Below are 26105 nucleotides of genomic sequence, written 5' to 3' on the forward strand. Positions count from 1 at the left end.
ATGACTGTTTCTGACCTGTATATATTTGTCTAGACTGGTCAGTTTATCCTAAACCAGAATGAACTGTTTGTCACCCAAGTGTCACACAGGCCTTCTGGGATTATTTTGTACTTTTGGCTATAAAATAAAAACTTTTTATTTGTTTTTGTTTCTAATGTCTCTGTAAAGCACTTTGAATCACCTTGTTGTTGAATTGTGCTATACAAATAAACTTGCCTTGCCTATAAATTTACAAAATAACTCAAATCTCTCTTTCTTGAATTTTCTCTCTAGCACATAAAGTTAAACATTTACCTGATGTGATGTGCAGTAAAATCGTCTTTCTGAATTGTGTTTCTAGCACAGGCTGTAATGGAGTTACTGTTAGAGTTAAAGAGAAGGCTTAGCCAAAGCAGTCAGATTAAAAGGACACCGTTTACCTTTTTAAATAAACAAGTAGGTGAATATCACACGCCCTTAAACAATGCCAGAGCACAACTGCAAATATGCTTTTGTGTGGGGAATTCAAAGCTGTGCAGCAGCCTTACAGTCTGTGGGTCATCTGCTCAAATCTGTGAGCAAACGTTGCACCTCAACAAATCTGCCCCATCTTTGTGAAAGATGTCCATCACAGTTTATATAATCACAGCCTCTGTCTGTACTGCACATGCTCAGTTCACCTGTTGAGGAGGCATAATAATAAATCAACGATAAATAAACTCACTTTCCCCCTTTGTATATCTCTACAATACTGTATAATAATGATCATAATTGTAGTTGTAGTTGATGTTGTTGGTATTAACAAATGGTCAACAGTTGATGTGTTCATCCACCTCAGTGCTCAGTCCTGAAAGTTTCAGTGAAGTCTGTCATATTCTGTGAAGCGTATCATTACTAATGAAAAGGTATGGGCTTAAAATGTGGTCATAAATATTTTGTACTTGTAAATCAGGATTTGTGTGTGCGTAAAAAAGATTTGTGTGTGGACTTAACCAAAAAAAACCTGCAAGTTACAAGTACAAATTTTGACCCTATTTTTCTTCCTTTCATCTGATTGGCCAATGTCATGTCAATCACAAATGTAACTATCCAATCAGAGAACAGATGGGTTTGGCTGTCGGAGGGGTGCTTTTTTGGACTGCAGGTCCTTGAAGGGTGATACAGTTTGAAGCTGGAGGATCTCTATATAAATATCCGATAGCAGCTAGGTCCCCTAACTTTCAGCAGCTGTTGAAAGGATAAAGTTGTGCTATATCAGTGGTTAGAAATACCATTATTATTTTAGGATTAGTTTAACACAAAGTCTGGGCTGACCCGGGACCATGGCTGTGAGTCACATTGCGCAGCATAAAGGTCCTTTCACATCGGATGCAGGGGAAAGCGCATCAAATCCGACTTCTTTGACCCTCTGCGACCCATCTATCCCATCATGGTGTGACGGTGTGAACGGCACAAATCCGATATCTTCAAATCCGATCTGGGTCACTTTGGTATGTGGTGCTGAATCCGAAACATATCTGATGTTTTAGAAAGCGACTGCTGTTTGACGGTCACGTCGCATTAAATCCGTCTTTTACGTCACCGACACAAGACAGACGCCAACTATCAGCGCCCGACATGGTGAACGCTTCTATCCAGTGAAACTGCTGGGAAGACAGCGTTGGAGAAACGTGAACATTTTCTTTGTACTGCATAATCTGCAGATTCTGACAGAAACCTGCAGCTAGAAGCAGCGCTCCTCTGAAACAGCAGTAAGGATCATTATTAGGACAAATGTAAATAACAAAACTTTATAACTTAAAGCAAAACTGGGAAACGTAAAGTCTGAAGTCTTTACATTAAGGCCATCAGTCACACATCCTGTTGCTCTGGGTCTAAACAGAGCGTCGTGTGTGACGTCTTCTTTTGTGCATGCGGCCGCTCTGAGCGTTCACACTAGAGCGCGTTTGCTGTCGCATTTTAATTGTCGTGTGAACGAGCAGACAAAAAAATCAGATTTGATCAAAAGATCAGAATTGAGCATCAAGACCTGCAGAGTGAACGTAGCCTAAGACTGTTTCTTGAGTTTTACAGTTAGGAATATGTCTCTGTCTACAATGTGCCGTCTCTCAAGACAGTCAAAACCCTTTAACTGGAACTTGATCAGTCAGGCTAGAATCAAAAGTACTGATGTCATCAGGACATTTCCACACTGAGCCAACACCTCTCTGTTACAGAGCTGAGGATGCCTTTGTGCCAAATATCTAGAATAAATATCTACATTTAACCTACAATGACAAAACCAACTCAAAGTGCTCTGACTAAATCGAGTTTGTGCGATTGTCTCTACATTGTGATTGATGAGACTACAAACCATTATACACATTTAACAATTAAATGATCTGACAAACACATTTGTTTCATTTTCTGCTCATTTTATTTCCAAATTAAGAAGCAAATTATGTGAGTAATTATGAAGATAATCACTGTGTCACTCTGTTTCTGAACAGCCTCCTCAAAGATCTACAAAAAGAAGCGAGGGCCCTAACGATACCGTTTCTCGGCCTGTCTTTCTGGGAACCTGTGGATCCATTTTGTGCCTTGTCCTCACTGGCAGATTGTTGCGTTTTGTTCTCACTGGCTGGAGAAATGCTTTTGTTACTTTCTAAACGTCTCAGTGTGTTACTGGAGCCGCTCGATGCTTTTAGCTCTGCTTTTAATAGCTCCACAACGGCTGCTACAAAAGTCGCGTCACCCTTTTCCATCGCAGACTGAAGCACGTATTTGGATCCAAATTTGCGACACAGGTCTTTGTACATTATGATGTACAAGTTTTTTACAGTTTTTAGAGGAGTCAAGTCTCCCCCAATCTTCTCTCTTATATCAGTCACTATCTGCTGAAAATTCAGCTTTACAGCAGTTGTTTGTGTTTTCTCAGAAACGTGAGCGACTAAATTTGCAAGACACAAAGTGAGAAAGGTATCGGTCTCTGCGGGCGTAGGAAGTGCCCCAGACGAACACTGCGGGGCGTCGCTACATTTTTCTTCACTCTCTGAACTCTCACGGTCAAGATTTTGGACATCAGTGATTTGAAATGTATCACTGTTGCCCTCGCTACCCACATCTCCCTCACCTACACAAGCTGGAGTCTGTGTGCTTTTAAAAGTCTCTGCAGACTCTGGTTTAAAGTCGTCATCTTCCTCAGAGTTTGGCGAGTCAACAATGCTGTAGCTGCGACTCTCACCATCTACAAAAGAGGGAGCTAAGGTCTTTGTAAAGTCCTTTAAAATGTTCGCTACACTGTGAACCATCCCAACAAAGTTTGTTGGGGATGTGGATCTATCTGATTGCAAGGATGTGGACCCTGTGATACGACTCAGGGCTGAGTTTACGTTCTTTGCAATCGACACTGAAAATAAAGTCAGTAGTTTGTCTGAGTCACAAGACCGCCGTTGCCCAAAACCCAAGACCCAACCGAAGCAGTAATGAAAGATGTTTCTGAGGCTGGCCTGAATATCATCCTCTGTCACCCTGCAGTAACTGCACCCATCAAGCAGAGGTTCAACCTTCATCCTGAAAAGGGAGAGAAGAGAAACGTAGTCATTTTCCCACACTATCACTGTTTTGTCCAAATCTACAGGCGTCATTAAAAGAAACCACATGGACGACTTCACACGTGATGTAAACGAAGCAATGCTGTGTCCTCTGAAAAACCCCTCCGTCACCAGGATTACCAGATGAACCATCTCATGTAAAACGTCTAAGAAGAAGAAAGACTGAATGAAACTGTTTAATAAAGCAAGCTTTAGATTTACCGGTCAGCGGAGCTTTCTTTGTCTCCACGATCATGGTTATGTGGGCAGCATGAAACCTGTCGGCGTATGACTTTATACACTACGGTGCTAATGTGCCCTATGAGTGCTCGGCACATCTCGGTCAGCAGATCGACGACATCCGAGGAGACGTCATCGGTGGCTAATGCCGTCCACTGTCTGAAAGAAAAACATTGAGAATGGTTGAGCGAAACAAACCTGTAACCAGTGAATATGTCTGTGTATGCTGGTAACTGTCTCGCTGACTTTGAGCTTGTGACTTACCTGAGCGATAAATCGTCTAAATAGTTTCTGAGGCATCGTTCAATGTCTCCAAATCTGAACAGAGGCACGCTGAGATGACTGCACCTCGGTTCAGCACGTTCATCTAATGGGATCTAGAAAGAACAGACAGATGTCAGGGAGCAGGCGTTACACATCCAAAATAATAAGAATTAGACCAGCAGCCAATGTAAGGTTTTTGTCACAGCTGCACAAACAGTATTGGTGCCTCATTTTGGATGTTTCTGTAACAGTTAGTCCACCAGTACCACTAAGCTTCTCACATATAATCATTGCAATTATTGCATTTTCAAAATGTCTAAAATATTGATGAGAGGTGTTCTGATCAATTTTTCAGAGCCCTACCACGTTCATGTTTCCACAATCTCGTCCGTGAATTCACGTTTTGGCGACAGCTTTGCACAAATGATCACTTTTTCCAATCTTTCACTCTCCGTCCTCACACTAGATCTGGATAGTTGTGTACTTTTGACCATCAGGAGACCTGACGTCACGTCAGTTCGAACGTTCAGCGCCTTTGGCCGTGGCGCATGCGCATGCTTCGCGTTGACTTCATGTGCGGCTTTTCTGTGTAGTTTTCATATAATGGCATAGCTACTGAGACACGCCCACCTGGCAGTACTGCGGTCTTTTGCGCTCCAGGCATCGTTTGAACGTCTTCGAGTGGAAGTTTAGCCGAAATGAAGGACAGTGTCTTTGCTATCGGATGCGCTAAGAAGCGTTTGTTTAGAGAAGGGCGCAGAGTATGGCACCAACATGTGAACACAGCTCTCCCAGCCCTGCTTTACAGCTCAGGTCACTAATTAGACAGTTAATGATGATTATGAGTCACCTCGTGAGCTAATGCTATTGGAGGATTTTAAGCATCCTTACCCGAGAGATGAATAATGTTCGTAAATGAACACAAGGTGACGTTAATGTCGAGTTGCGCCGTGCGAGGCTTGAGTCTGGTCGTGAGACCCCCTCACGTCCACATGATGGTGAATACTGTTATTAAAGGATCACCTTATTGCTGACTGCCTGGCACTGAAGCGTAAACAGCAAGCCTCATTACAACTGAAAGGGCCGGGATTGATTACGGTTGTAGAGCAGCGGTCCCCAACCTTCGTTGCTCCACTGACCGGTTTAACGTCAGACAGTATTTTCACGGTGTGGCGGATAAATGCAACAAAATAAAACGATACGACAAAAACGGTGGTATTTTGTAAATATAACAATAAACGCGAATTAACGGTGTAATTGTGTAACTTTATTAGCCAGTCAAGACTGAGAGTAACATCCTCCATAATGCGCTCTGGTCGCTATGGTAACGTGTAAACATTTCTTTCAAAATAAGACACACAACTACAACACGGGAAAGACCCAGGGAAACCGAGTTAATTATAAAAAACCCTGAAAACCATCAATTTCACACCCGAGCCTCAACTCTCACGGCCCGGTACCGGTCTGTGAGTTGTTTGGTACCGGGCCGTGGCCGGGGGTTAGGGACCGCTGCTGTAGAGAATAGATGAGTCCCTCCGTCTGATGGAAAACTATGACTGTCTGCGTCCTCCACATATAAAATAGATCATTATAAATATTTTTTATGAAGTCTTAGTAACAGAATTTCCTTTGAAGTGTTCAACTTTTTACAATAATGTCCATGAATCCTTTCTATATTTGTTCGTTTTTTCTAAAAAGCGACTAGCGACAAATCTGGCGACTTTTTCTGGTGTTATTGGAGACTTATTTATAATGACTTTTTGACATGAAAGCGCGTATCGCTCCTACTCTCAACAAGCAGCGGTGCTGCCGTGGGCACCTCACCCGTGCCAAAGCGCTCACAGGCGGAGGATAGTCCTCACGCAGCTGCTATCAGGGTAGGAGATGTTCACATCTTTGCGTCCAAACTGCAAATGACTCGCGTATGAGTGAAGCCGCTGCTCCCGCACTGACTGTAACGCAGTCAGTTCTTCTTTAATGTTATGTTGTTTTGTGGATCACAAGGTTTAAAACTACTCATAAACACACACACAGAGAAAGTAACTCCACCAGAGTGCCTATTTCGGGTCACTTTTGCCGGTCCAAGCCCGGATAAAGCTGCAGGGTTGGAATTGTGACATTAAAATAAAATTGCTAAAAATTTAATTTGTAGTTCTAAATAAATTCTAAATGCATTTAGGACATTTTTTACTCACTTTATGTCTCTTCCACGATTTTATTTCTCTCTCCAACAACGTAGGTTACAATTACATTAGCATGACCAATTATGCAAATTAGGCGATGACATCATTTGGCGACTTCTAGCGACTTTTAGGACAGCCAATAGCGATTTTCCTTACTGAGGAGTTGGCAACACTGCATCGGAGGCAGCATGTGCTGCTAATGCTAACTGCTAGCTAAAGGCCAAGGATCCAGAATTTGTTGCGCTGGCTGCTGAGCTCTGTGGGGTTTTGCGGCAGCTCTACCTGTACTAGATTCACCTGCTCCTTGTCGTTTCTATCTCTGACTTTATGTCCTCTACAAGAGTTTCTGTTTTTTTATCTTCAAATGTTCAATAAAAACGTATCGCTAATTCAAAATGAAGAAGGCTTTGTAACTATCCCCACTAGTGAAGACTGTGCCATTTCCACAACACTGCCCCCTCTCCCGAGGTCCGCAGCGCTGTTGAAAAGGCTCTGGAGGTCCCTGTATTAAGCACGTAAACCTGTGACACAAAAATCACCAAACTCGGACCAACACAGACTGTTTTCCTTCGTGGTGATGAAGGAAAACGCTGGGCAGGCATGTAAAAGGGCATTTATTCAGTGTTGCCAACTCCTCAGTAAGGAAAATCGCTATTGGCTGTCCTAAAAATCGCTAGAAGTCGCTAAATGACGTCATCGCCTAATTTGCATAATTGGTAATGCTAATCTAATTGTAACCTATGTTGTTGGAGAGAGAAATAACATCGTGGAAGAGACATAAAGTGAGTAAAAATGTCCTAAATGCATTTAGAGCTTATTTAGAACTACAAATTAAATTTCTTTTAGCAATTATTGTTTTTTCTTAATGTCACAATTCCAACCCTGCTCCTTTACCTGGGCTTGGACCGGCAAGTGACCCGAAATAGGCACTCTGGTGGAGTTACTTTGTGTGTGTGTGTTTATGAGTAGTTTTAAACCTTGTGATCCACAAAACAGCATAACAGTAAAAGAAGAACTAACTGCGTTACAGCACCCGCTGCTTGTTGAGAGTAAAAGAGATACGCGCTTTCACGTCTTTTTTTAGCGACTTTTTTTTAGCAAAAAAGTCGCTAAGGGGTCTGAAAACTCGCTAAATATAGCGACAAAGTCGCTATGTTGGCAACACTGCATTTATTCCCTTCAAAGACCTGCAGTTCAAAAAAGCGCCCCTCCGACAGCCAAACCCATCTGTTCTCTGATTGGATTGTTACATTTGTGATTGACATGACATTGACCAATCAGATGAAAGGAAGAAAAATAGGGTCAGAATTCGTACTTGTAACTTGCAGGGTTTTTTTTGGCTAAGTCCACACACAAATCTTTTTACACATACGAAACTGATTTACAAGTACAAAATATTTATGACCACATTTTGAGCCCATAAAAAGACTCAGCAGTAAAAGTCAGTATTAGGTGTGCAACACTGTAACAGCACTAAAGGCCATATTTACCTGTGAACGTGGGGACTGCACTTTGATGTGGACCAAAAGAGCCACACCGAGACCCTTCGGAGGATGTGGTCTGTGGAGAGGTTGGTTTATACTGTGACGGGATTTGAGTCGTCCACCAGGTATCTGGTGTATTTTAGCTCAATGCCATCCTGTAGCCAGGGATGCTTTGCATTCTGGGACACAGCACCCGCCTTTCTTTCTCTTGCCCCAGACAAATCTGACCAATACGAGGACTAAATGTGGTGTGTAGTGACACATTTTTCTGTTTTTGTCCCTGAGAAGAAAACCCTGGGATAAAGCTACAAGTTTACAAACTTATCAACTGACCAAATGTAACGAACTATAGGTGTGAAAAGACCTTTAAATGGCGTCGAGTGTTTCCATTGAGACACTGTGGACAGCGATACTTTAAACTGAAGAAGACAGCAAACCAAAACAAAGCAGCAGGATGTTGTTTTATTGGGTTTTTCACCCAGCTGTACAAAATGTAAACATGGATTTGTTCTTTGTTTTTCAGGCTTGGGGGATTTTGCATTTTCTTCCTATGTATGTAGATACATATATGTGTGTTTGTAATGGTGACAAATGTATTGGTAGCTGTGTCACGGGGCTGTGATATGTTTTTAATCTTATATATATTGTAGAGCAGGTTGAATGACAGTGGAAGGAGCTGTATAAATATGCTTTCACAACATCTATTGAACACTGTGCAGCTTTATATTCAAACTCACGTTCTTCTTTCTTATCTTAGGTTCGTACACTTTTTCCATTCCAAGTGTAACTAACATGTAACATTAACCGTAGATGTGCAGCTAGAAAGGCGCGTTTGTCCGTCTTTTTGGCTCGTGGCTGATGTGCCTTCACCTTTAAGAGGTGCTGGAATGGGAGCTTTCAGCGCTGTTGCCTGTTATGTAAGACCTTGGCTGTGGTGCTCAGAGCTGCGTGGTCCCTGGGCTGTTCCACTGCCAACAAGCACAGGAGGTTTCATCACCCTGCTGTTTCAAAGGGCCCTCTGGACTCTGGATATTATTCAGCACTGCTCTGTAGTTTGCCTAGTTTGCCTCCTTTCCTCTCTCCTTTACACCAGCCATCTGTCATCCTCCCTAGTAGTCTCTCTCTTTTAAACCCTCTCCTCATTTGCTCTCCTCTTCTGCTGACTCATTGCACTCTCTGAAATTATAATGCACTGAAATAGCCGACTCCCTTTCTGTCTGTCTATCCCTCACACACACACACACACACACACACACACACACACACACACACACACACACACACACACACACACACACACACACACACACACACAGTGTTATTGCACCATTTTGTTTTTATATCTGCTTGTCCTCTGTGGTTTGCACTTCACTGAGAGTGTGCCTGACAAGAACCTGTGAGCGTGGATTAGGCACTCAGATTTGGTTATAATGGTGGAAGCAAGTGAACTTCCGTTATAGTGGGAGCGAGGCATGAAGGTTGGGAATCATTTTCCCTGGTGGTGGTCTGCAATAACATAATGTTTGAATTTCAGTCGCCATCATGGCAGCAGAGCACAGGTTCAGTATTCAGAACCAAATGATGACATCAGATATGAAAAGTTGTCTGTTGGAACAAATCGCCTTTAATGATCAAAGGCACCAGTTTAAATTCATTAAGGCTTTATCCACGTACCAGTTCAGCTGTCACAGTGTGGGGAAGAAACATTTAGCTTCCTTGTCCATTGTTGGCATGAAAGGTGGCTGCAGGGTTAGCATATTCGTCCACCTTTTTATCTCCATGCCGTTTATCCATCTGTTTTCTTCCACTTAACTGCAGCCAGGTCACAGGGACAGCAGCTTAAGCACAGTAGCCCAAAGCTCCCTCTCATCAGACACTTCCTCCAACTTATCCAGGTGGGAGGACTGAGGCTTTTCCAGGCCAGCTGAGGGTGACTGAAGTTCTCACCCTATCTCTAAGGGGAGAGGCCAGACACCCTTCCAAGCTGATTTCAACCTCTTTTGCCCACAATCTAATTATTTTGGTCACTAACCAAAGCTCGTGATCAGCAGGAACATAGATCATCGGGGATCAGGCCCTGACATACATTTTGTCCTTGACCCAGAATGAGCACTCCAGCCTTTTCCTGCCTCAGACTTGGACTAATTCTCATCTCTGCTGCTTTAAACTGTTCTGCAGACCACTTCAGTGTGGAGGTCATCACCTGATGAGGCCAACAGCATCCACAAAAGCAGAGATAAAATTCTGAGCCTACCAAACAGAAGCCTTCCTCCACTTACCCCTACAGTTCAAAAAATTATGACTAGACTCTGTGACAAAAGGGAAGGCCTGACGAAGTGCAACACCCACCGGGATCGAGTTGGCAGCAATGCTGACCGAGCTCTCACTGAATGGCGTGTATGAATGGGTAATATACCCCGAACTCTTGAAGCACCTGAGAAGGTATTCAATGTTTCTATAATTAAATATGCAGCCAAGGATGATTGTTTGTATATGTTCATTTAAATACCGATTAAGCTGAATTTTCAGAGTACTTGAACCTTCATCTCACCAACTGGGGTCCATGAACACTTTAGAGGGAATAAACTTTGTCGTATCTCAGGTGGGTTTGGGGATTTATCCCCTATAAACAGTTAGGAATTGTCCCAGGTTTGAGACGGATTTCTCAACAGTCCTGGGCGCTCTTGGTCATAATTTTCTTTCATGATACTCCAAATGTTTTCAATATGTGAACAATCTGGACCAGGGGTGGAAATTAGCAGCCGCCATTGGCCAAATGCGGGTAAAATTTATAAAGTGGCGTGTAAATTTGAACAATGCACAAACCACCGTGGCTCCTGACCTGCTGGGGGCAGCAATGTGCCTGAGTTGCTGCTAGTCTGCTCTAAACGCCGTCATGTGATCCGAGCAGGTACTAAAATGTGACGTCAGTAGCGTCAGTCGATGAGTCGTGAGCGCGTCTCTTTCACGAAAATTTAAACCGCCAGTTTTGAAACTGGGCAGCGAGGGACATGGTTGCAAAAAACAATGCACGCAAAGCCACAGACTGAGCAGCAGGTATGTCGTCGCCTCGATGTCCATCTTTTTTGTAGCGTTTGTGTCGCTTACTAACTGCGTCACAGGACGCATGGATGCGTTCCTATGGTGACAACCACGAAGCTTCGATCCGAGCAGGTACTAACAGAAAAGGGGCTTTAAAAGGAAGCAGTAACTTTAGTAATGTGGCGTAGCATTTGTGGAGTTGAGCAGGCGGCAGAAACAAACACGCTTCTCAAGAGGTTTTACGTTAAACGGCAGTTTTAAAATGAAAAAATGGAAAAGAGGTGACAACCGTGAGATACACGACTTCCAGCAGCAAGACTGATAGCTTTACTGTAGGCACAAAATACTCTAAATTAGAGGTCATCAAAGACCGGGGATCGTCTAAAGGCCATAAGGAGGTGAAATGCTTCATTCGAGGAATTGCGGTCCTGGAGAAAACAGGCTGTGTTTTTAATTTTTAATTTCCACCCTTGGTCCGGGCTTCAGGCAGTCCATTCCAGCACCATGACTCTTCCACTATGAGGCCATGCTGTTGTAATAAATGTGGTTTAGCATTGTTTTGCTGACATATGCAAGGTTTCCCTGAAAAAGATGTAATCTGATGGGAGCATATTTTGCTTTAAAACCTGTGTATACTTGTCATCATTGATGATGTACCTCATACCAGCCAACATGCAGGCTTTTGAAATGAGTGCCGATAACAAGCCTCCCGTTTAGCCTGCGGGACGCAGCGTCCATGTCTTACCCAAATCAGATTTTAGTTCCTTTGACCTTTGACCGAACAGAAGAAAAACATCTTTGCCTTTTCATTCCAGAATAATGCTTTTTTTCCTCTCTTTTTTTAGCGCAGGACCCAATCATGGGCATCCAGTATTGAATGTTGGCCTTGTCCACTGTGCACACAGATTCCTCTGGATTCTTGGGTTCTTGTGATATTGTTGTAGATCCCAAATATTTGCAGTTTCATTTGATGTATTTTAATCTGAAATTGTTCCAAGATTTTGGGAGTTTTTGCATATTGCTAAATCTCTGCTAATCTGCGTCTGAAGTAGTTTGCCTCTCTAAGATACACGTTCTGTACTCAGTCATTTTAATACCCTGTTGCCAAAGAATCTAAGTTAGAGTTGGAAAATATTCTGGTAGATGTGTAGCCCTTTGTAGCCCTGTCCAAACTTTTGAGACATGTTGCTGCGTCACATTGAAAATCAGCCAACATTTTACATGAAATACATTGTCTGTGCTTTCTGTGAAATTCATATATGGATTCAATATTTGCAAATTACTGCTTTGTGTTTTTATTTACATTTGCACAGCATTTCTGAGATACACTGTCCAAAACTCCAGGTAGTTGAGTGAAGATATGGAGAAACCTCTTTAGTTTCTTTGTAGTTTACTGTCACCATGGTGAGCAACACAGAGTTTTTAAGGTCAAACTGATAAATAATTCCAATGTTCATTTGTGTTGCAGTGTTCATCGAGATGAGCCTTTGGGATGGGTTTTATAGCCTGCATTTAACTTTCTTCCCTCCATATTTTCCATTTCATTAAAGAAAGTTAATCAGTCAAGGTCTACTTGTTAGCCTAATTTCACCTTTTTGTGCAGATGCACTCTATACAGCTGAGCAAACTGACTGCTGACAAAGATTAGAGCGAAAACTGCTTATGTTTGCAACTCACTCCCTTTTAAGTGATCAAACTGTTGTTTTTCATGAAGGAAGATGAAAACAAATTGGCACCAGACCAGAATACAAATGTGAATTACTGTTGGCAGCCTGTTGGCAAGAAAAGATTGACCACGGTCAAATTTCCTCAACTAACAAACGAGCTCACACACTACCAGCAAACCTAACTTATCTTAGCTGATGTTGATGGTGTGAGTGTGAGCAGTTTCCCTGGCTGGGAGTCCAGGGGATGCAGTAATGTGACCCAGCACTAATGTAGAATGAGATAATGGGGATATTTATCAGGGAAGACAGCAGTGAAGACCTTACACTTGGCTTTAGATATTCAAAATGTGCTCATTACTCTGCTATACCACCCTGTCTTATGTAGTGACTTACAGTTTTATTGTTCCTTCAGGGGCCGTGAATGTAGCCCAACACAAAGGCCTCTTCTAGACTTGCAGCTGTGCATGAGGCTTCAGCTGGACTTACTGCCCTAGTTTGGCCACACACACACACACACACACACACACACACACACACACACACACACACACACACACACACACACACACACACACACACACACAGAATTGAAAGAGTGACACAAAGCTTTCAGGTTAAACAAGTAATGTGAAAACACTGAATATCCACACTGACTAAAAAAGACCCCGTTTGTCCTACTTGTTGCAGTTGGTGTTATTACTTTTATGATGTGCTCCAGATTTTGAAAACTGGGTGTTGTGGTTAAAACCAGCATTTTTGTCGGGGCTCCAAGATGCCTTGAGTGAGTTACATCTTGCCAGAGTGGTTGTAGTCACTTCCAAGAGGATATGGGTTGGAAAAAGGAATTGATTTTAAGAATAATATGACTTTCGCTTGGATGGTCAAAACTTGTTTCAAAACCCAAAGAAAATTCATGCACAACCTCTGTCAGGAACATATTTGAGGGGAGTTCTCTTTGGTGGTTTCCATCGTTTGGTAATTTAAGCATCCTAATTTTACGATGATATGTGATTTCAAAAGGATAAAACTGACGTGAATCTCTATAACGTGGAATTATTAAGATGGTTACAAACTATTCTTTGGAAAGACGTTGAGTTGTTCCTCCCACTCTGCATTGGAATTACTTGGTGCTCTAAATAGAGGACATTATCTCAGGTTCTTATTCATGAGAAAAGAAGGCAGTTGGAATTTGACAGATTTAATGGTTCCTACGCTCACCTGACTCCAACAATCCTGTGTAGCAACAGAATCAGACGGCTGATGCAAGCAGGTGACCTCCAAAGCATTTCGGTGAGGAGCTCGGTTATTTGGGAAGGACTCAGGGAAGCGCTGCTGCTCGTCTCTACATCAGAAGCCTGCTGAGGCAGCTTGTGTGTTCGACTAGGATGGGCCTCCTAGGTCAGGTGTTTCGGGCATGTCTGTGTGATGGTATATGGTGATATGCTAGCTCTCTCTGATGGTTTGCACTGAATTTCATTTTGCTTATTTTTCAGAACTTTTAATGGCTGTAGTTTCACTTTGGGTTTAAGGTTTCAGTGCAGTAGTAGTATTACTGCCATCTTCTGGAGGATGGGATGCATTATTCACTCTCAAGTGCCGGCACAGAAGGCGAAATGGATTTAGACCTGAAAGAAGCTCAAACTAATTTGATTGTTTAAAGCATTTCATGTTGAGAGACGACATCCAATGTATGCCACAGCAGAAGAGGTTGTTTATAACAGTAAATGGTATATGGCTGACACATATTATATGTACTTGCTATGGCTCAGCAAACTTCAAACCTGCTTATCATCCAGAAGAACTCTCACTGTGCAGTTCAGCTGCTGCTACAAAAAGCAGTGAAGCTCAATGCTACGAGTAGGGTTAGAACTAATGTGCTTTTTATACAATCTAAAGGTGACATTTTTAACATTTTCTCCAGTGTTTGCTGGCCCTCATTTTCGTAAAATTGCATGAATTGAATGAAACAGTCACACGAATGGCCTGCTCAACGTCCTTTAATACGACTCTGGTAGCGATCATTCTGTTCCTTCTTGCACAAAAGAGAAGATACCAGTCCTACTGATGAGTTAAGGACTTTGCAGAGCCCTCTCCAGCTCCACTGGACAGGTGTCTGTCTTCTGGAATCTCCTCTTGCAGAGTGATTACAGACAGAGCAGGTCTGGCTGTGCACAGCAATGGCGATGATAGCTGACCTGAGCATCGCGTCCAGACTGTGGAGGATTTGTTCGAGCACAGAGTGAAACAAACAAATATCTTTCATAGTTGTGATGTTGGAGATGATCTACAGAGAATGAAGGCCTGACATGGGATTAAATGTATTTTAGAGATTCTTTGTTTTTGACTTTCTGTGCTGGATGGGTCCCGAGTGGACAATGAGCATGGATTCAGACTTGTTTCCCACCTGTTCACAGGGGCTTATTTTTTCATGAGACAATCTGTATTCCTTATTTAAAATAGCTCATCTGTATCTGTTCACGGAAATATTTAACGTCTATACAAGGCTCGACATTTCTTATAAAATATTTGCCTAATTACAGAAAACTGTACATTCATTAAGACTTGAGAAGCTGCCCTGTATTATTGAGTTAAATGTGAAACAGTTATGGAAATGAACTCTGACTATTAACTTTTACCTCACTAAAACATCTCTGTTCTGGGTTAGAGAGCCAATATCTGTCAGCACAGGCTGATGTTAAATGAAATTATCAATGGGTACACTGGGAAATATTAAAAGAGACGTTTTCTGTAGATCTCATCATGTACTTTTATCCACTAATGGTACAAATAATGAATATTGTCTAAATAAAAAGGTGAGGTTGTTACATCCCATCAGTACATTAAATTGGTGTGACAGTAAACTGTCTTGTTTTTGTGTGTATGTTTGAATAAAGTTGACCATAATATCCTATTAGAGCGATTAGAACATGCTGTAGGTATTACAGGTACTGTGCTGCAGTGGTTTGTATCATATCTATCTAATAGACTCCAGTTTGTGCATGTAAATGGAGAGTCCTCTTCACACACTGAGGTTAATTATGGAGTTCCACAGGGTTCAGTGCTAGGACCAATTCTGTTTACATTATACATGCTTCCCTTAGGCAGCATCATTAGAAGACATAGCATACATTTACACTGCTATGCAGATGACACCCAGCTCTATCTGTCCATGAAGCCAGATAACACACACCAATGAGTTAAACTGCAGGAATGTCTTAAAGACATAAAGACCTGGATGGCCGCTAACTTTCTGCTTCTTAATTCAGATCAAACTGAGGTTATTGTACTCGGCCCTGAAAAGCTTAGAAATATGGTATCTAAGCAGATTCTTCCTCTGGATGGCATTACCTCGGCCTCCAGTAACACTGTGAGGAACCTTGGAGTCATTTTTGACCAGGACATGACCTTCAACGCACATATTAAACACCCTATTAGAGCACTTGGCTCTCGCTCTGCAGGCCTACTTGTTGTTCCTAGAGTATTTAAAAGTAGAATGGGAGGCAGAGCCTTCAGTTTTCAGGCCCCTCTTCTGTGGAACCAGCTTCCAGTTTGGATTCAGGAGACAGACACTATCTCTACTTTCAAGATTAGGCTTCAAACTTTCCTTTTTGACAAACCATTCCTGGTGACCCTGAATCCTCCTTTAGCTATCGTGCAATAGGCCTACGCTGCTGCGGGTTTCCCATCATGCACTGGCTGTTTCTTCTTCTCTGACGTCCTATCATTCACTGTTTGTGTTTATACACTACTTTGGATTTGATCATTAGTTATTATTAACCTCTGTCTCTCTTCCACAGCATGTTTTTTGTCCTTTCTTCTTCCCCTCACCTCCAACCAATCACAGCAGATGGCCCCGCCCCTCCCTGAGTCTGGTTCTGCTGGAGGTTTCTTCCTGTTAAAAGGGAGTTTTTCCTTCCCACTGTCGCCAAAGTGCTTGCTTGTAGGGTCTGTTCCTTACAATATAAAGTTGCTTGACACAATGCTTTTATTTGGGGCTGTATAAATACAGTTAAATTGAATTGAAGCCAGGTTTTTTTTTGTTTTGTTTTTTAATGCTGAAATTTGACATTTTAATATTTTTACGAGTGAGAAAAAATATCTTAGGTGTTTATTTGTTTGTTTTCTTAGTTTAAAAAAATAGTTTTGGTCCATTAATGTAAAAACAAAAGCAGAATTTGATGTGGATACAGTCCTTGGAGCAGGAGAGGGAAAATAGCAAAGCGCCTGCCAAACTATGTGCAGGAAGGGAGAAAAGGAGGCGATCAAGAGGCTCAGGGAATGAAGGAAGTACTGGGTTAAAAAAACAAGGGTGAGAAACATATTGTGAAGCTATTGTCCAAATGCTGGGATCGCAGATCACAATCAAAGCACACACATGTTGTATCAGCCTTCAAGCTGGTGGCAGAAGCAGCTTTTTGCCTTCTAATAACACATTAGAGCCCATTGATTTCAATGTTTGTTTTTCTATTTTGGTCTTAATTGGAGGCTGGCTCTGCCCTGGCACCATCTCCACCCCCTCTTTCTGTGTGGTTTCTCAGGTCAGAACTGATTTCTTCTCAGTCTCTGCAGTCCATACGCTGCCTTAATTAGCCACAGATCCAGCAATATGACTCAATATGTCTTTGTTACATTCTCCAGAATGGATGTCCAGGGGATACGGGAAGTAACAACGAGTGTCGAGGACACGAGGAGGCTGAATCGGAGCAAAATCAAAACCCATTGTTTTAGGAAACAAACACACCTTCAGCCTGTTTGTGTTTTCAAAAACAATGAGAAACGCTTAAAAAAGCTTCTAAAGAAGGATGTAGTTAGTGTAACACGCTCTTCACCACAGAGCAGCCATAAACCTGCAGCATACTGTAAGGACTGAAGTGCTCCACTCTCTCTGACCTTAAGTGCTCCCAGGCCTCAGTGCTGAGAGGAGTCAGCTGCATTGAAGGGTGGTACCTCAGCCTGGAGGAGAGCACAGACCACACCCACACAGGAAACAGTCGGTCTGTTATGGCTTCTGATCAAACGGGATTGGTGAGGTCAATGACTGTAAGAGGAACGCAAAGGTTCTTCTAATCATAACAGTTGTGACGTTGTTGTTTGGAGATATAGATGTTAAGGAAGTTCATTCAGCTTTCAGTAAAGAGGATCGATTTGAAAAACCATGTAATGCCTGTGCTGTCCAAGGAATGACCATCAGCTGTTGTCCAGGTAGCTCCCTCAGGTGATCTGGAGCAGGTTTCCTAGTTATTCCCATTTAAATCCACTTTAATGTGGTCACTTAAAATGTCTTATTCCAGAGTCACCACTTTAAAGGGTGGAGCAGAGCAGGTAATCTACACCCTGGCAGGTTGGGGGTTCAGTCAGTGTGGGAAATATGCTTGGATACGATACTAACTCCAAGTTCCTCCGATACATCTGTCAGTGTGTGAATGTTAGAAAGCACTTAGAAAAAGGATGAATGGGTGAATGCAGTTCTATAAATCACTTTGATTGTTCCAGTAGAGTTAAAAAACACCGTGAAAGAGTCGATTGGTGGATTATAATGTCGGGTAGCGTTCCTGACACGACTGTTACAGGATCTGCTTCACGCCTGAGCCGGGGATGATTTACATTTTAGACAAATGTGTTATCAGCTCCACTTATGGATCCACACAGATAATGATGATGATGATGATGACTATTTCACTTCATTTATACTTCTTTTAGTGGCTTCAAGTTAAAAATGTAACTGTTTTACTTTTGCTTGTAATGTCCATTTCAGTATATTTACATTTCTTTCATTAATTCTGAATAAAAAGGTATCTTTTCTGTTGTTATATATTTTAGGATAATAAAAGTATGGATGCTTTTATTAAGATAAGATTATTATTAGTTTTGGATTATTAGTCTCACGGGTGGGAAATGTTCAGGTCACGGCAGAAAGTACAATTTTAAAAACAGTAAAAGTTAAGAAAAGACATGACAGAATAACGTACTATACAACAAGAATAAAATACTATATACAATAGAATAAAGAACTACTATCCTATTGTTTTGAACACGTCATTATTTAATTTTGTGTTTAATAAATCATCAGATTACTCTGTTAACACAGATTAGAAGAACCGAGTTTTCTTTCTTTATCTAAAAGGAAAAAGAACATGAGTTTGCATGTTCTCCCCGTGTTTGCGTGGGTTCCCTCCGGGTACTCCGGCTTCCTCCCACCGTCCAAAGACATGCAGCTTGTGGGGATAGGTTAATTGGATAATCCAAATTGTCACTAGGTGTGAATGTGTGAATGAATGTGAGTGTGAATGGTTGTCTGTCCCTGTGTGTTGGCCCTGCGACAGACTGGCGACCTGTCCAGGGTGGACCCCGCCTCTCGCCCTATGACAGCTGGGATAGGCTCCAGCGCCCCCCGCAACCCTGAAAAGGAGAAGCGGAAGCGAATGGATGGATGGGATGGATATCTAAAAGAAGCAAATGAGGAGAAATTTCTCAGTAATTCTCGTCGTCTTCTTTCAGCTGGTGCCTTTAGGGCTGCCACAGCAGATCGTATGCTTCCAGCTCAGCCCTCTGCATTTCCTCTTTCACTACATCCATGAATTTTCCTCCCAGCAGCTCCATATGAAGCTTTCCTTATCCTTTCTCCTGTCTTAGTGTCACATACAACTCTCTGCATGCTGCACATTCACATGTTCAGATCAGTCAGCCTGATCTCTAACTTTGTCTCCAAGCTGCTCATCCTGAGCAGTCTGTCTGATATCCTCGTTTCTAATCCTGTCCATCCCGCTCACTCCAAATGAAAATCTTCTGTCAAACTGGCCTCCTGCCTGTTTATCAGTGCCAGCGTCTCCAAACCATACATCACAGCAGGTCTCACTATCCTGTCTGTCACAAGCCACCCCTGACACTCATGTCCACCCACTCCACCCTGCCGACAGTCTCTTCTTCCGTTTCAGATGCTTTAGATCAGGGGTGGGCAATCTCAGTCCACGAGGGCCGGTGTCCTGCAGGTTTTATATCTCACCTTGGGTCACCACACCTGAATCGCATGATTCGTTCGTTACCAGGCCTCTGGAGAACTTCAGGACATGTTGAGGAGCTAATTTAGCCATTTAAATCAGCTGTGTTGGTTCGAGGACACATCTAAAACCTGCAGGACACCGGCCCTCGTGGACTGAGATTGCCCAGCCCTGCTTTAGATGGTTGACACCATGTATCTGCTTTCACTGCCTCTGCTCTGTACATGTTCACCTTTCCACTGGTCTCCTTCTTACTCGCACACATATTATATCTGACTTCCACTGAGTTTCCAGTGTGTACCTCCACCTCTCCATGCTGTTCCCTACTCCCACTACAGATCTCACCCCATCTTGAACAGGTCTCCAGTCTGTCACATGGCTAAGAGGGAAACACAGACATGGTTGTCACATTTAGATTTCCCAGTTACCCCAACCCCACTAACTGTATGTCTTTGGACTGTGGGAGGAAGCTGGAGTACCCTGGGAGAGTCTTGGGGACATGCATGCAGACTCCACACAGAATTTGAACGCAGGACCTTCTTGTTGTAAGGCAGCATTGCTTACCACAGCACCAGCATGCTTCACCAAATTTTTACATTATCAGAAAAAATCCCAGATGCAGAATCTGTTTTCAGTCTGTCCAAACAAAATCTTATGAGAAGCATGATCCAAGTATGAAAACACGCTGGGCTCTTTGTTGACGGTGACTGGGAAGGACACAATAATAAAAGAGTACATCAGAGGAGACAAAGTCAAGGTTGGACTGGTTTGGACATGCAGAGGAGGGAAAGTGGATCTGCTGAAGATGGAAATGGCAGCAGGAGTAAAACAGTAAGCCCAAAGCACAGGTTCATGCATGTGATGAAGGACGACAAGCAGAGGGTTGGTGTGACAGAATGGGAGAAGGTTGGCAGGTGATCTGCTCATCCCCTAAAGCGGAAGAAGACTGAAAGATTCATGTGAAGAAACCCTCACTCGGGATCTTTAGCACTGTTTTTTTATTTGTCTGTTTCTGCTCAGATTAATGATCGTCTTCAAATTGTGCTTTGGTCTGAGACTGTACATCCATCTCAGTGAACAAATCACCTGCACACTTCACCAAAGAGAGATCGGAGTCATTTCATGGATCATCCACATCATTGGTGCTGTGCTAAAGAATACGTGGGGCCTTTTTAAAGGCTCACACAGCAGGCATGAGCTCGCTTACTTAGACTAAATCGATTAATCAGACTGGGATTCTCGCTGTAGTGAGTTGATCTAAAAGGCTGTTTTCTCTTAACTCAAACTCAACTGAGTATAAAGTAATATTTATATCATGGAGGAATCACTAGATTATCTGCTGGCCAGGAGCAAATGGGGCTGATGCTGCTTTAGTAATGTCGCGGTCTGGGCTGTGGGGAGGCCGGTCCGTGACTGATGGGGATCTACTGTGCTTTTACTGCACCCACACTCTGTTTTGGCTCATTGCCCTGCTGTAAAATGAAGCTGTTGCCAGCACTGACAGTCCCTCTCTGTATCTATAATTCCATCAACAAAAAGCACTTAACGAAAAGACAGGAAGCCGAGCTGGTGGTGGCAGAGATGAAGAGGCTCAGGTCTTCACTGGGAGGAGCTTTCTAAGTAAAGCTGAATATGATGGTGTTTAATGTTAGGTTTAAGTGTAGAAAAAGTCCCTGTGTGATTCAGGCATGTTGTATGAAGCACGTTGAGTACTGGGTTGGATAGAAAGGTGCTTTATAAGAACAAGAACATTTACCTCTCTGTTTCTGTCTCTTGAAGAATGACTGTCACATGTTTTGTGTCATATTATCTCATAGTTTCTCATATATGCTAAGTTGTACTTTGCACAGGTTTCCATTATGACCTGACTCAGCGTAATGCATCATAACAAAAATGATTTTTCTCTTTTTGTTTTAAATACATGCAAACGCCAGCTGTCAATTTTACTGTTACTGGGAAAATATCTACACGCTGGAGTAGCTGCTGCACTTACATTAACAACTATCATTTTCATTTCAACATTGTGCTTCATGAGCTATGGCTATATTGAAAATTACATAAAACATATTTAAGACATCTGTTTTCTTTTTTTAATTCGAGGTCCCAGCTTCCATTGGGTGAGAGGCAGCGTATACCTGAGGAAGGTTACCCGTCTGTTGCAGGGCTAACACACCTGTGGCTAATTTAGAGTCATCATTCTTATCCCTCGACTGTAGGATTTGAACCCAGGACCGTTTTGCTGTAAGGCAGTGGGACTAACCACCACAGCACAAAATACATGATTTTAACCCTTGTCAACTGACAACTTTGAATTTAGCACAAACTAGCTTCTGTACAGCGATACAGCTCATTATAAAACAATTAAAACTAAACTGTTTTCATACCCAACAACATGTTGTAATCTAAAACTAAAGCTAACTTAGTTAATGCCGTACTTTAGAATGAAGCAGAGACTCCTGTAAGGCTTGTATCCTCATGTCAATAACTACAAAACAGCTCCAGGTTTAAAATTAACGTACCGGTACAGATTTCTAAGAACTAGGCTGAAGTACAAAGGTGTAGTATCTACAGTGGGATAAAGTTGATGACTCGTACCAAGAAGCTATGGGTTGTTAAAGGTAGTTGACAAAGAGAGGGGGTGATTAGTAAGGCTTTGTGCCAGTAAAGACCATTGAAGTGTTTGCTTTGAGACATATCGAGGTCAGAAGCACTTACACTTGTCTTAGTGGATCCAAGCACACGATCGGCTGCCAGGAGAGGAAGCAGCAACACATTTATTGGCATTTAGTCACTTTGGTGAAGGAGCAGCTGTTATAGCCCAGTGCATGCAGGACAAGACAACGACAACAAAACAGCTTGTTTTAACTTCATTTGGATATTTTCTTCTTTCTCCTCCTTCGTTATACCACATTCGTTAAGTACATCTATGACTCAGGCATGGAGGTTATCAATGTGAGGACAGTTTTCTGTTGGTCAAAAGTACAGATTTCATGTTGACTGGCATTAAAGTTAAACTTGACCTATATACAATATTTGTACAGCATTAGAACAGTAGGGCAAAGTTGAATAAAATGCTCGTTTGTATACAGGTCTGTGTAGTAAACTGGTTTGTGTCCTGTCCGTCCTGACCTTGGGGCAAAGACTGATTAGTGGCAGCTGTCCACTCCTTCATGTCTCCCTGACAAAGTCTTTCTTGTAACTGTAACGATTGTCTGAAGACAAGAGCACAGAGATCTGATGTAGTCGTGAAGGAACAGCATTAACTGTACAGCTGATTTTCTGAGCCTGAAAGCAACATGCAGATCTTCCAGGGTTTAAAGCCGAATGTTTAACATCCAGAATCAGAGGTATTAGTACATCCTGACATCATCGCTTTCACTTGTATGTCATGAGACTGGATACTGAATGTTTTGTCTGGGTGTGTGTGGGAGCTGTTGTGCCCCAAATGCATGTAAAGTTGTGGAGAGTTATAGCTAAATGTGTGCGTACACATGTGCTTCCTAAAATTTGGCAGGGCTCCTAGAAAAAGCAGGGGTTGTGTTTGTGTGATATCCAGGTTTCTGCCCCAGAGACATGGAAACTACCCAATCAGGAGGAGCTTTGGAGAAAATCGTAGGCTGACCATTACTGACCTACTTGCAGTCAGGCAGGCTTTGGCACTATTTGAACACAAGTCAAACCAACACTTTGTGAATGACTCGCAGAGGTTCTTTACTTTAGTTTGAGCTCGGCCTTCTCCCCATGAACCTTTTTTTAAACCGACTTGTTTTACTCTTTTTCTCTGTTTTTACGAGTGTCTGGTGGATTTGTGGTGCCTGAAATGTTACACCAAACATCCACCGCCATGAAAAAACTGCTTGTTTATCCAGTTCTTTGGTACGGGAAGGTTGCCACCCATCTTACTTATTAGCTTACCGTTTTTCTATTCTGTCCTGTCTTTCCAGCCCAGTGTGTTCTCCAGGGAACCTGGCAACACCACAACACAAGTGTGGGCTCTCCTATAGGTGTCTCAGTTTAGCGTTTCGATCACTTCCTACTCTTTGCATTTGTGATAAAGAGCAGAATGCTTGTTCTAGATGAATGGGGAAGGGGTGGGCAACATTTTTCTTTGCGGCTGGTTGAAGCAAAAGGTCTCACATTAAAAAAAAACCCCAAAACAAATAGAAGTTGCAGAGCATAATGGTCAGCAGAGATTTTCCTTCTACAGTGCAAAATCATACATGGCCTTTGGTTCATTGCTGATTGGCCATAGGTGTCATGTCTTTGTGTTAGCGCTGCAGTAGATTGGCCACCTTTCCGGGGTCTGTCTTGCCATTTGCCCGGTGATGCCTTGGGTAGGCGCCGTCCTTCTTGCTACTCTGATAAATGTTTAGTTTTCCTTGTATGATCGCAGGCCCGGCTTAGACATGTTCCACAGAGCATTTCTGGCCCTTGGGCCCTATTTTTCTTACCCATGTGTTTTATAATGTAGGTCAAAGTGCAGCATGTTCTGTGAACAGACTTTGAGCTGATATTACTGGGTCAACTTTGCTCTTACATGAAACAATTACAGAATGAAAGGAGCTAAAATACTAAAAAAAGGTCAGCAGTTCGAGTCCAAAGGTCCTTTCTTCAAATCAGTTTTTTTCTGCACACAAATAACAGCAGAAGTTTTTGTTTGTTTGTTTGTTTGAGGACTTTATTGTTGTTTATCAGCAGAAATAATGTTTTTTTAATGTAAATTGTGCCTTGTGTTCATATAATGAAAAAAACATGCTCTCCTCGTGTTTTTGTGTTGGGTAGATTCCCAGACTTCACGCTGGCTGTAAGCTAACTGTGACTGTGAGCAATGGTGTCACATGCTTGCACAGTTATTTATGCTTTAGCTTTTGGTCCTGTGGTTGCTTTGCACTGATAATTCTGCATAAACTGCCAACAGGATGTCATTTTATGAACAAACACAGACTGTTCATGTCCGTGATGGTCCATCTACCAAGACTAGCTCAGATTAAAAGGTTGACAGGACATATAACCTGCTAACAAAGGTACAGTTTGTTATTTGTAATCTGACCATAAACTTTCACCATATAACCCAGTATGTGTTTCCCATCAGCAACAATTTACCGAGTTAGAGCAGAGCGAGTATGTTCTGTTACTGGGAAGAAATGTTTGTTCCACATAAACCCGACAGCTCAGACGCAGCGTTTCCCCTGGATAAACCTGTAATCTGTGTAGAAGAAGACTGAACATTACTTCCCACCACATCGGACTAATCCAGTGTTTGGGATGATTGTGCGACTCAAACATTATTCTAACATGTTTCAGATGTTCCTGAGTAACTTTCGTCTCTGAACTGTACCTGGAATCTGGTACCGGTAGGCAGCAGTATCCTTTTCCATATTTCCATGGATCTGAAATAATGAATCCAATTTTCTTTCTTCCACAGTAGGTCCACATTTCTCAACTGAAGCGTTTTTGTTTCCGTTTCAGAAACCACGCCAGCCTTCGTCTCACAGTTCTGTGACGTTGATATCATTGTTGGCAGTATGTACATGTTACAGTATTAAATGATACTTTGAGTGGGACTGTTATCGGTCATGGTTACATACTGAGGGTTTGGACAAACCTCTCATATAATGTGTTTCTTTCTGAGTAAACAATGCCTCACTACAAGTTTCATCTTCTTCTTCTTAAATATTGCAGACAGGCTGTCAAATACACTGCACTCTGTATTTTGTGTTTGATTGTCTTGCTATGGTCAGCTTTACATTTTGCATCACAAATGTTGCAGACAGCGTTGTCTGTGTCGACTTTTGTAACCACACTCGGTACTGCTTTTGTTCTCCAGCCGGTGTGTTTGTTGCTCTCTAACACACGGTCACATGGTCTCATTTTTATTCCTTTTCTAAGCTCGATGTGCTCTGCTACCGAAATGTGACACTGATTCATTTAGAGTACATCAGTACTGTGTAGTATTTATGTAATTTGGTTGTTACAGTCAAACGTATGAGGCTGGTTACCCATCGTATTGCTTGAACACACATACTGTGACAGACATTATCACAGCTGACACGATGCACCTGACAAAAACAGGAGGAACACACATTACAGCTGATTTGTAATGCTGATGAGAAATATGTTGTGTACAAACTGAAGACATGCAAAAAGTCATATGGACCGATATCTGTGCAGAGGTGGGATTAAAAACTGACATGCCCCTGTGTGTCTGTGTATTAAGGACGTCCACACACCTTCCTGCAACATTTGCCCCGTCCTTTCTGACGACCCACCTGCCAGATTTTCTTTCAACAGCTGCATCAAATGATCCAACAGATGGTTTAATGGTAGATAATGGCACAAATACCAGTAACCTGACTGACTCACATCTTAGTATCAGTCTTGTGTGATTCACTAAAATGCTCTCCATCCCAAATTTTGAATTTGGGTGTTATTTCAGTGTGCTATCTTAAACAAAACAAGAAACACAGAGTACATGCTGACAGTACTACTTGGTGCTACAACAGGGCTTTGCATTCGTGAAAACTGTGGATCTTCTATATACAACCCAATGGATCGTTGACACGTTGTGCAGCTGTGCGTCGTGTCCAGCTGCTCTGTATATCCAGTCTCATTTTTCTCTCAAAAAGGAAGGAAGACTGTGTGGTGATGGTGAGGACATCCTGAGCTATATGACCGA

At 42.3% G+C, this 26105-nt stretch overlaps 2 protein-coding genes across 4 annotated transcripts in view; one reads left to right on the forward strand and one right to left on the reverse strand.

The window, feature by feature from the left end:
* The window catches only part of thrb (thyroid hormone receptor beta), a 109254-nt gene that overhangs the window by 29620 nt on the left and 53529 nt on the right, over positions 1-26105 (forward strand). The window lies entirely within an intron of this gene.
* On the reverse strand, positions 2007-5123 carry LOC120715553. 2 transcript variants are annotated; one of them, XM_040002573.1, is made up of 4 exons: positions 4419-4540; positions 4056-4168; positions 3774-3950; positions 2007-3531 (listed from the first exon to the last, which is right to left on the reverse strand). In XM_040002573.1, exons 1-4 carry the CDS (start codon positions 4425-4427, stop codon positions 2442-2444), a joined length of 1389 nt encoding a protein of 462 aa, XP_039858507.1. In that variant the 5' UTR covers positions 4428-4540; the 3' UTR covers positions 2007-2441. The 2 variants fall into 2 exon arrangements, with proteins under 2 accessions (XP_039858507.1, XP_039858508.1); XM_040002574.1 differs by lacking the exon at positions 4419-4540 and adding an exon at positions 4947-5123 and having other exon boundaries at positions 3774-4168.

This window comes from Simochromis diagramma, unplaced genomic scaffold, assembly GCF_900408965.1.
Source record: "Simochromis diagramma unplaced genomic scaffold, fSimDia1.1 OVJJ01000449.1, whole genome shotgun sequence".
Classification (NCBI taxonomy): domain Eukaryota; kingdom Metazoa; phylum Chordata; class Actinopteri; order Cichliformes; family Cichlidae; genus Simochromis; species Simochromis diagramma.

Excerpts from the sequence above, each read along its gene's own strand:
- LOC120715553 (XM_040002573.1), bottom strand. Across the intron at positions 3,951-4,055 it reads TTAGACGATTTATCGCTCAG|ACAGTGGACGGCATTAGCCA; the intron begins GTAAGTCACAAG and ends TTTTTCTTTCAG. Across the intron at positions 3,532-3,773 it reads AAAGAAAGCTCCGCTGACCG|GATGAAGGTTGAACCTCTGC; the intron begins GTAAATCTAAAG and ends CTCCCTTTTCAG.